At 38.7% G+C, this 12,292-nt stretch overlaps 1 protein-coding gene across 1 annotated transcript; it reads left to right on the forward strand.

Annotated features, from left to right (window-relative positions):
- The first annotated feature begins 8,684 nt into the window (after window positions 1–8,684).
- LOC115455181 (uncharacterized oxidoreductase SERP2049) lies at window positions 8,685–10,345 on the forward strand. The gene is given in 2 exon segments (XM_030183859.2): window positions 8,685–8,841; window positions 8,844–10,345. Coding segments are annotated over 2 exon segments (750 nt in total). The 5' UTR covers window positions 8,685–8,705; the 3' UTR covers window positions 9,458–10,345.
- The last annotated feature ends 1,947 nt before the right edge of the window (window positions 10,346–12,292 follow it).

The raw sequence follows: 12,292 nt of genomic DNA on the forward strand, positions 1-12,292 counted from the left end.
AATGTTTCACTAACTGTTCATGGCGCACTTCATGATTTTTGTTGAAATTTAGAGTGGACTGTGTCGAATATGATTTTCATTAACACAGGGATGAAATACCAAAAAAAGCAATGTTTACCATTTATTTGTAACAATACAATCAGGGCCCTTATTCTGTATGATAGTGTAAACGCGTAACGCGGCCGTGTCATGTTATCTTCGAGAAATGTGTGGAATGGTATTCCGTAAGCTAAATTTCTATAGTCCTAAACATGATGCGTTGTGTTACGTGCTTGTTACACACTGTCAAAATAACGTGCGGGATAGAGAATAAGGCCCCAGATGTTTTAAGTTTGACGTTAAATAGTTCCATTGATTGCCTTCTGATGGTTTTGGCGCTAGTGTTCTAGCAAAAACTGCATTATATTCGCTCAGAGCGGACAGCGAGCGATAAGCAAACGAATGGTTACGTGATACCAAAATTTTAAACAATTAGCAATTGATCGCTATGGCTTGGCTTTTGCTTTGCGATGGTTTCGTCGATTGCTGAATTTACGTAATAGCCCAGCCGGAGACCGCACCCGGGACCTCAGCACTGCAGTCATACTATAACACAACGCCACCTAGACAGTCGTTACATATAATAGTTTGAGATACGTTTCCCGTCCCCAGTCTCCCCCCGCACGTCCCCCGTCTCCCCTGGCGGTCGTCTCAAAAGCAATCTGCTCATTGTGCCGTAGATCTAATAAGTCGCTCTCATTATTTGCCGTTGAGGTTTTATTTAGTTCCTTTTAAAGGAAACCGATCCTTCGTTTGTAAAAGTCTGTCAATATTTGATAATGCACTCTGGTGCTGTTTTGATAGAGTACGTTTTTGTTTGTTTGTGTTCGTTGGCAGTTGGGTGTTGATATTTGAGAATATACTTCGAGGGTCTATAGAGTCGATGTTTGTATGTAGTTGACTTCGGCCAGGTGACGCCGGTTGAGAAAACTTCTAGAAATACTGATAGTCATAGAAAGTTCTAGCCGAATTTCGGCCATGGCGGCCAATCTCAACGGAGATCAGCCACACAGGAGATATTATAGTGCATAAGTGTGTGCAATACACAAGCACTCTCTGTTCCTTCACTCTCATAATCCGGTAAGACGGCAAACTGACTGGAGAGGTCAGGCCCAGAATAAACCGCTTTATGTGCAGTGTCATTCTAACCAATGCAAACAATGTTGCAATATAAAATACTCTGAAATTAATGTCGTTGTATTTTGTAATTTTTAAATGGTATATCTACTCATAATTAATTATCTTTTACTTAATATATAAAAGATGAAGAGTATGTTTGTACGTTTTTTGAACGCGCTAATATATATTTGTATTAATATAATGTTTTGTGGAGGATCCTACCTCACATATTGCAAAGTCCGCCGCGTATGTCTGTTTGTCTGAACGCCATAGACTTAAAAACTACCCAGCAGATTTTGATGAAATTTGGTATGGAGACAGTTTAAGACCCTGGGAAGGACAGAGGCTTTTCATTCCGAGAAAATATATAGCAAGATTTTTATCTCACACTCGTTCACAAGGGCGAAATCTAGCAAAAACGAATATTTGTTATAAATAAATAACTCAATGTTATGCTATAAATATAAAATCTATACAAAAAAAGTAAACAAGTCCAATCCACAATCAACAAGGAAACGGTTGCGAATAACAATGAAACGCAACAACACTTTCGCGCGTATGACGATATCTGTTGTTACAACACACGGGTAATACACTAACAACACACAACAAAAAATATTACATCTCACACGGTTCGATGGCATTAGATCGTGATCGTGTGGTATGTTTGATGAACTGTAGCGAAAAACAAATAATATGTATTTATAGTATTATTATTTTTTATTACTTTGAATGCGAGACGAGCTTGCCGTTCCGCTGATGATAAGCTTTACGACCGCTCATAAACAGAAGAAACACCATGCAATAAATGGAATTACAAAGTATTGTTTGGTATGCCACTGCGCTCGCCATCCTGAGAGTTAAATTTTATTATGTTCAGTAGTTACATTGGTTACGATGTACTTCAAACCGGAACACAACAGTGAATATATACTTTTGTTTGGCGGCAGTAATAGACATTGCGGTGGTATCTACCCAGGCGGACTCTCACAGATAAGAGATCTACCAATTGTCGACCGACCTAAATCTATTTTGATATCCCTGGACTGCACTGAATCTGTACTTTTCAAGTATAAACAGCTGCCTATATGTTAATTTTGGACATAGTTTGTGTTTGGAAAAAAAAAACATCCAAAACTGTTCACTAGTTGTATTTATTTCTTAATCGTCTAAGCATCTGGAAAAAATTTCCGATTTACATTGTTTAGAGTTAGTATAAGATTCAAAGTTCTTTGGCAATACTGTTTAAACGCATGGCGCTTGCCATCAGACGAGCAACTTGCTCTTCATTCAATAAAAAAGTTAATTAATTTCTTTTCCCGCTATTCCCGCTCGCTTGCGGCAAACGTCAATCGCGCAGTTTTTCCGACAGCCGCGAAAACTTTCCCTAGCGCTTCTTTCATCGCACACTGTGACGCGCACACGAAATTAGCTTTTAAATATATTTGCATAAGATTTGAAATTTATTACCACATTTAATTTCACACTAATTTCAACCTTACGTATAAGCAATAGGGCCTGTTGTAGCACTTTAGCGGAAGTGGGAAGCGTTTCGGTCGGTTCGTGTAATTCTCTCATTACAGTGATAGGGTGCTGTTTTTTGCCTTTTTTCATTAGTTACGTATTGAATTATTAGTATTACAATCTTCATAATTACAGAATATTACAGTTCAGTTGTTAAGGTGGTGATTTTGTATAGTGCTAGTTCGAATACAGAGTGAAAATTGCTCTTTTGATTTCTGCCTGTTTTGGCCTCTTTGTGACATAAAATCTGAGTTACAAAAACCAGTGCAAGACATAATTTTATTAAAGTTAATAATATGAGGTCTAAATAAAATAAGATTAATTTTATTTCAAAGTTTAATACTTCGTTATTCATCTGTCTTATCAACTCCTGAGATGACAATTTTTTTTTAATTAATTAAAAGTTACAAATAATATGTTCACTTGTTCATTGCATTATAACAAAGAATAAGTAGTAAATATTACAAATTCATCATCATCATGATCATCAGCCGCAGGATGTCCACTGCTGAACATGAGCCTCCCCCAAAGATTACCAGATCGACTTATTAGAATACCTAGTACAAATTATAAGAGTTTTATATTACACACAATACTTCTGAAAAAGTTCTGGAGTGGCGACCACGAACCGGGAGACGCAGCGTAGACAGGCCCCCAGGAGATGGACCGACGATCTGGTGAGGGTCTCCGGAGTCCGATGGATGAGGGCGACCCAGAACCGGTCCCTGTGGCGCTCAATGAGGAAGGTCTATGTCCGGTAGTGGACGATTCCCGGCTGAAATGATGATGATGATGATGATGAATCAGATCCATCAACTCGACTCGCTGATCTTTAATAGACCTCATAACGCTTTATAGTCCTAAATCTTGTTACAAAAATTCTACTTAAAACATTCCATATAGTTTGAAACAAAGAAACTGAATGCATTAAATGAGACCATTCCACCCAAACTACTCCAGCTCAGGTGCCGTCTGGGGGGCGTGTGGGGGATCAGACTGGGCGGACAGAAGGGAAGGGGGACACCACGGTATTGTTTAAACAGTCTCATCCCCGGTCTGAAGTTTAACCGGCCGGTTAACTGGCGAACGAGTTAACGTTTTAGCTGGCGCTTTGAAAATAGTAGGAAAATTTCCATTGTTGGTGGTTGTGTGGTTTAAGTTGTGCGTGTTCGGTTCCCGGTTGGTTGGATCATGTTATATTGTTAGTTTGATGGACATTCATTCATTCATTCATGATGGATATTCTTTGTTTTATTTTAAAAAATGTTATTTTTTGTGCAGTTCAAATCATAGCTTTGAATTGTTTTTTTTTTCTATTTCAGCGTCAAAAAACTGAAGATTAATTAGGATATATTATTTTTTTTTATTATGGTGCATTAAAGAACTGCAACTAATATATCTTTTCTGTTTTATGTATATTTTTGTATTTTTAATAACAGCATGAACTTGTTTTTCCTATTTTAAAAATAATTACTCAGTCGCAGCTCGGAGTCAGAAATTTGGCAGTGTGATACCCCGTGCCTCGGAAAGTACGTAAAGCCGTTGGTCCTGCGCCTGATTTTTCCGGTCATGTCGGATTGCCGTCTCACCGGACTATGAGAGTGAAGGAACAGAGCGTGCTGGTGTATTGCGCACACTTGTGCACAATAATATCTCCTCCTGACCTTCGTTGAGATTGGGTGCCGTAGCCGAAATTCGACAAGGATGGATTCAATATATTATATATTTATTCAGACATTGTATTCCAAATCCTCAGTACACACTATTATAAGAAAGGGTATGGTCAAAACCCTAATTAATTCAGACCACGTTGTGCGCCCTTAGGTTGTCTCTTTTGTGATGTATAGTCGATCTAGATTTGAGGATTATTACTGGATTAGGTTCTGTTGTGTTGACGGTGATAAATGTTGGGGTCGTATCGGGCCCGGCTTGTTAATACAATATTTTTTTAGGTTATGTCGTTGTAGTTAAGTATATTTTTTATTCAATAACGTTTCATAGGTATAGAGGTGGCGGTGGCTGGGTTTTTTTTGCTCTGAGTATCGATTTACAGGAACCGAATAATAAAAAATGAGAGTTTTTCAATTTGTTACTGACAATAATGTTTGATTTGGCGATTTTTTATACCATGATTAAAATTTTTTGAGTACGTTTTTATGTATTTTCATTCAAATTCCAGTTACGGCCAAGTCAGTTATTTTTTTATGCAGCACCTAGAAATCGAACCCACAATCTCAAACTAAGACTAATTACACAATACAGTAGGACACATATAAACGCATACAATATATGGCGTATGTATATTTAATTTATTTGACGGTTATCATTCCTTGTAGTTAGAGGATGAAACGGAGGGTCAGGTATGATTAAATTACTGGTTGACACAAGTTTATTATGAGACCGGGTCCCGGGTTCGGTTCCTTAATTAATTCCGGACGCGACACGCCCGTGAGACGAATATTATGAGGTCTATTTTGGCAGTATTACTCTGAGGTCTGGCGTGGCCCCTGGGTCGTAAGAGACCCTATTGGATCGTCGCTGTTTTTACACAACTCGTGTTTGTATTAAGTAATTTGTAATCTATTGTTGGTTTATGATAGAGGGTGAGTTTCAGTCGTGAGGGTCAAAATTGACCTCGCTAAATAAAAGTGACAAATCTGTTGGTATTTTATGATGTAATTTAAAGATAACTTTAAAATCTTGAAAACAACGGCTTTGAGTTGTATTTTTTTTTACCACAGAAACCTAAAAGTATCTAACTACTTTTTACTTGTTGCCTCGCCCACATTACAGTCTGTTTCCTATAATTAAAAGCCTAAAGAACGAAGTGATAATTAGCATCCATTAGTCAAATGATTCTACAAAGTAGATAAGTGATTTTAGTAATAAGCGCGTTTAAATAAACTTCAACTTTAAACATATCTTCCTATATATTGTACTAATATACATATAGAGCTGAAGAGTTTAATTTCTTGTTTTTTGAACGCGCTAATCTTAAGTACTACAAATCGATATTGATTTTTTTTCTCTAATACGAAGCTACATCACTCCCGATTGCTATAAGCTAATTTTTATCCCAGGAAAATATGAAGCCGGACTTATTCGAAAAGGCTAGTAAAAGTATACAGACAGAGCTACCTATTTTTTGTGACACAAAAAGTTACGAATCATTTTAAAACACCCAATCAGTTTGACCGGAACGCAGTAACAAATGCCGTACTAAATAGACCCAAGTACGTCGACCGCATTGCTTTGTCCGGGACAAATGTGACCCCTCAATTTAAACTTAGACCGCACCGCTTGATTCGCTAAAAACAGTGCAAAATACGCTTGACTGTACACGTTTAATGGATGAGGTAAGGTTGGTTGGACTGACTGTACAATGTAAAGTACATTCGGTTTTGTACTGTACCGCTGTGTTTGCATTGTTCTATTCTCTTTAAAGTTGTTTTCTGATTTCTTAAGATATTTGTTAATTTACGCCATATTGGCTACATAGTAAATGGCCTAAATGGTGGCGATGATTTGACCAAGTCATTTAATAAAAACTAACTTATGGATCACATGATTTTACAATTAATATTTATATTAAGAGTATACTTTGACTTAAAAATTTATATTGTGTGGATTTATTATGTCTTAATTGAATTTGTTTATTGTTTCAGGTAAGTTCACCTCCTTTAACTATAACAGTTGCGCAACAATAATAAGTAAGTAAATATTAAACTTTAAGCTATATAAAGAGATACCAAGCCTCCCCCTTCCCTCCCAAAGAGACGTTGCAAGCTTCCGTTACTTTAATAAATGCTAAAACATTCAATACAGTTTTCGTTTTCCGACGGACTCGATTCACCGACTATTTGAAAATTATCAATTTGTTTAATTTGCATGTTAAGTGGAAATGAGCGGGTTGGACCGCCATTCGCCTTTTAGAATATAGGGCGAGTTTACTCTTTCGTTTTCTTAAACGTTTTACCGACTTCCGCGTCTATTGGAAGGGAATTGCTCAATTAGGACAGGGGTAGGTGAAATGGTAGAACAATACTGTAGACCAGTGTTTCTCAAAGAGGACGATAACGTCTCCCAATGGGTGCTGGTATCTTGGGCGGTATAGGGTCTAGCGGATTTTTTTTTATAAAGTGATCCCACTGCTATGCACTACGTACTAGATTTGGCGTTCCGAACATTCACTGTGTTCAACTGAATTGAACTGTCATCCATTCAAATTGATTTTAGTATGGTGTCAATATTGATGCTTGTGGTTGTGTACGGAGTGGCGCTCATGATATAAAAACGCGAGCCTATGTGCAAACCTGGATGTGAATAAAAATATTAGCCAAATAAGTAAAATTGTTTGTGTTCAAGTGAATAAATAGATTATAACAGTGACGTTTTGGTTGCCATTTTAGTTCAGATTTTGAACAAATAGTTTATATGGACGTTCGTGTCTATAGAATATATGTTAATGATTGATAGTAAGTGGAGTGGGGTCCAATAGAATGTCGACTGACGAGAGATGATTACCCCACGCCAATCAGTACGATTATGCCGGCCTGTTGGAACCGTATATACACAGGCTGATCCCGGAACGCGACACTCTTACGTGGGCCACTATGGCGGGTTTTAACACATTCTGTACTGTCGCTATCCGGGCGGATGTAGAATATATCCTACAACCAACAAACCAATTATGCCGGCCTGTTCCAAACCGTATATACACAGGTCCCGAAATGCGACTCACGCGAACCAATATGGCGGCGCAGTCTCTGGCCAATTAAACGATCGAAATGTATTGCGGGAACACACATTGTTGATAATGTGTCGTTGGTTTTTCATTTGTTTCCCATTTGTGTGGCCCAAGTGTGGAGTGATGGCGGGTTTGTTGATTTCTTGAACGGTGTGACAAAGGAAATAGGATATAATTAACGTGATGAATGCTGAACAGTCGAGCAAGAACATTGATAAGAACAAATGCGATTTAATTACCTTTGACATATGGTAAACGTTTGTTTTTAATAGATTAAAAAATTTGGCTACTATTTAGCATATCTTATAAAAGTATTTGGTCAACAATACATACACTCTTGTTCATATTTCCAAAGGGTTAGGGCAATAATACACCATCATTGCCCCGATATCATTCTATAGTGGAATCATTTTACCCCACCGTCAATGAATTTGAATTATCCATTCCAGAATGCACTTACAACGTTTTTATTTACCAAATCGCTACATATCATGACATGTGCCACATATTCGCGCACAATACGACGCCGCGCCGTCCATACAACCGCCCGGAACAAAACGCCTGAGCTCAATTCGACTAATGGAGGGAAACAGATAACAATCCCTCCCTCTACCCCCCCTCGTTCCTTCCATGTACCCTCCCACACCGTCACACTGTCATTACGCATTAACGCTTACGTCGCTCGCGCTTTTAACTCGAGCCAATAATTACTGTTTTACGCCGAATGACGGTCGTTTGGGGATGAGTGTTTTCTCAGTGGAGTTACGAGATTGCCTCTGTGGTGTAGTTGTGTTGCGCGCGGTACTGCTTAAAGATCCTAGGTTCGAATCCCGGGTTGGGCATAGTGATATTGGATTCTTCTGTTCAGTATTAGTTTAGAGTTTGGAACTTCTTGCCCGAAATGTCGATAGATACGCCTATCAAATCCTGGGATCAAACGCACGTTAAAAGTATTTTTCGTTATTATAGGAGCTAGGCCAGCTTCTGGTATCTTACCAACCTTCAACGAGATCATTAAGACAATCCATATTAGATATACGGAGAAGAGAGGTTATTATTCTTACTGTTGTTATAGCCATGTCTACCTACCCATTCATTGTACATCTGACTTCTCAAATGAACACGATTCGAACACACGCACACATAAATAATATATTTACATATATTATACTGTCACACACATATTATGATACTGTTATCAACGCTCGCCACTCTTATCACCTTATCAACAAGCCAGGACTTAGTCAGTCGCCGGCCGACGCGAGCGTCGCACGTCATGGACTTCACCGGCAAAGTAGTCATCGTCACTGGCGCCAGTTCGGGTATCGGTGCAGCATCCGCCATACTCTTCGCGAAGTGCGGCGCCAAACTGACCTTAGTGGGGAGAAACGAGCAGAGGCTCAAAGAAGTTGCTAAAAATGCCACGCAGCGAAAGGAAACCAGCCTTTGAGCTTAGTGCTAGATTTAACGCAGAAAGGCAGCTGCGACGCCGTGGTGGCGAGGACTGTGGTCGCCTTCCAGAAGATTAACGTGCTGGTCAACTGCGCTGGTAAGGTCACCATCGGCTCGCTGTTCGACGACAACATAAACGCTTTAGATGAGATGATAGATATCAATCTTCGGGTACCGTACCAGCTCACACATTTGGCTGTTCCGTACTTGAAGCAGAGCAAAGGGAACGTAGTCAACCTGACCGCAACCAAATACACTAGAGTGAGGCATGGTTTCCTTGGCTATTCTATCGCCAAAGCCGGCCTGGAGAAGTTCACGAAGAACGCGGCAATAGAACTGGCCACTGAAGGTATTAGGGTCAATTCAGTTCAACCTGGCTTGACCAGGACTAATATATTGTCAAATCTGGCGATGAGTGAAGAGGATAGGCGAGGAGCGTACGAGCGGCTGTCGAATGAGATGAAGGTCATCGAACCCGAGGAGGTGGCGAAGATGGTGGTGTTTGTAGCGAGCGACACGTGTCCGAATTTGACCGGGGCGCAAATGTCCATCGACGGTGCTACTTCTGTGATGTGAAAGGACTGTTTAACGGAAGAGATAGAGATGATATTAGTGTACCAAAAATATTTAAGATAATGTATTCGTTAATGAGGATAAGTTAAATGTAATTTAGTGCTGCCTCGGTGGCGAAGTTGTATTGTGTGTGCGGTGTGGGATCTCTCTGCGGTTTTGGGTTTGAATCCCAATTTGTAGCAGTGATATTGGGATTTTCTTCTCAATATCAGCCAGGATTCTTGAATCTGCGCCCGATATGGCAATAGGCTTGTCCCCTATCACATCGTGGGACGGAACACATAGATTATAAGTGGTTTCCCTGCTTGTGCCTCTGCTAACCCATTCGGGAATAAAGGTGCGGTGCTTGCGTAAATTTTAATAAAATTAATTCACATTACAATAAAGCTACTTAAGATAGACATTCGCGGTTTTTGTGGTTAATTTCACTGCTGACGTGTGGAAGACCCGTGATTATAAAGACTGTGAAGCCTCGGAAACGCCAGAAGTAAAAGTAACGTAAAAACGTCAAGTTGCGAAAAATTTTCAAAGTTTTATTTCAACATCTAACATTCGCGTAAACACTAGAAAGGATTATATGTTTGGATTGATTTTATTCCGATATTTGTAAGAAAATATCCTAATAAGTTTCTTTACCTTGTACATAAAGCAATGTTTATGTCATTTGTGTGAAAATAATGATTAAAGTGTGATTTTGTTGAAAAGAGTGACGTGTTCTTTCAGTAATATGGTTTAAATTAAGTGTTTCAATTTAAGTGGATGTATTTTGCGTTAATGTTCTGCTCATAAAGGTGTTTAGCCTTGTTTATTGTTCAAACAGCGTAAATGGCTTAGTCCTATGTAAACAAAATGGGATATTACATTGAAATAAAACTGTTTTTACGGATCTCATAGTGGTTTTTTATATAATAATTTTCTCCCGACGTTTCGAAGACTTTGCAGTTTTCGCACAAAAGCAACTTTATATAAGTAATAATTAAATATTCTCATGTACCTTGACTTATCATAAGCGCAATTGTGTTTGCCTACGTGATCAATAAAGCATTTTATTTTATTTCGTGGTCACGGGGCGGACTGAAGTATTGGTCATCCGAAAAGTCAAAGTTATAATATTTTTTATATTACTCGTTAACTAACCGTTTTGTCTGTGTGATAAGGAGAAAGTTTATTTTGGCTCATACACATACTCTTACTTTCCGACTTGTGAATTCCGTCCTATGATATAATGGAGGGAGAAAACAAAACCTTAATATCAAATCAAATCAATTTATTAAGCATAAAACATGGTATAAATTATGATGTTAAATATCTTACGTATGCGAAAAATTTATATACGTACTTATAATTAGAGAACGTAGTTAGGCAATATGTAGTATAGTGCGTGAGTGCAGATGCACCTCCGTAAAACTAATCTTGACGTCCATGAATAAGGTCCTCCAAGCGTGGTTGCTATCTAGTGAATTGTAATGGAAGGTGTGTTGCTGCTATCTCGGAAGGTAGGAGTTATCAGTTAGCGACTAATGATAACGTATTGTTTGTTATGATATCGACGCGACGGCCGGAACTTGGAACGCTAAATGACTTACGCCAGTTTTCAATAAACATTCCCATTCATCTTCAATCCGATTTCGAGAATGAACCAATCAAAATAACTCATTTGTAAGCGTGTTAGAAATACTGTGTTCTGATTGGTTCATTTTTGAGACAGATCGAAAGAAGGGATTGAGATCGTTTATTGAAAAGGGTGGCTAAGCCATTTTTGTTATATTGAGTATACATATTTTGACGCAGCACATGTTTCTGTGTTTGAAAATGGGTCAATAGTTTTCTTCTTAAGATATAAAAAAAAAATATTTTTAATTTTACACGCTCTAATGCCTGGAAAAGTTATAACTACTTTAGTTAAAACAGGTATTTATTTCGATATGTCAAATTAAAACGATTGTCTAAATACACCGGCAGATTTACATTCAATTAAGCAAACTAATCCACGTTGGCAGTAATGTGCAAGCGTATTCAGAGATGAAGCAACGCGAGCAAGTCGGTACGTCGATAACGTGCTGTCTGTCCGTCTGTCACGTTACCTCTAATGCTCCGCATGCGGTGTACATATTAATTGGCACGGCAGCGTTCAGCTCCCGCTGTTTTCGATCGCGTTACGGATATTGTGACGTCTGAGGCGTTCTAGGTTTGAGATTGGACTACATGGCCTAATTTTGCCGATAAGCATAAATAACAAATATAATATCAGCCCTGTATTATATACTGTCCAACTGTTGGGCATGGGCCTCCTCTTCTACTGACAGCGATTAGGCCTTAGTCCACCACGCTGGCCTAGTGCGGATTGGTAGACTTCACACACCCTCAAAATCCCTATAGAGAACTTCTCAGGTATACAGGTTTCCTCACGATGTTTTCCTTCGCCGTTAGCAAGCGATAATTCACAAATACACACATGGTATTTAGAAAAGTCTAGGTGTGTACTTTGGGTTTCGAACCTGCGGACATTCGTCTCGGTCGTCGGTTTCACAACCAACCAGGCTCTCGTCGCTTTAAATCGCCGATAAGCATTGTAGATATTGTTTGTTTGTTTATTGATTATTGGAACCTGATGGGCATAGTAGCCACTGTGATTAGCATTATAAGCGTAATGAGGGTAAATAGGGAATAAAAACAAACAACAAAATTATTTATAAAAAAATACGAAGAACAAGATAATAATGAGTTTCTACGTACAACATTTTCAAGAATGACCTAAAATTAAGCTGATTCGTTTGAGAGTCCGTGTTCGTCTCTTAATGTAACCAATTATAATTTGCGGCTGCGGTTAAAGGGTTT

This window comes from Manduca sexta, unplaced genomic scaffold (genome assembly GCF_014839805.1).
Source record: "Manduca sexta isolate Smith_Timp_Sample1 unplaced genomic scaffold, JHU_Msex_v1.0 HiC_scaffold_1077, whole genome shotgun sequence".
Lineage (NCBI taxonomy): Eukaryota > Metazoa > Arthropoda > Insecta > Lepidoptera > Sphingidae > Manduca > Manduca sexta.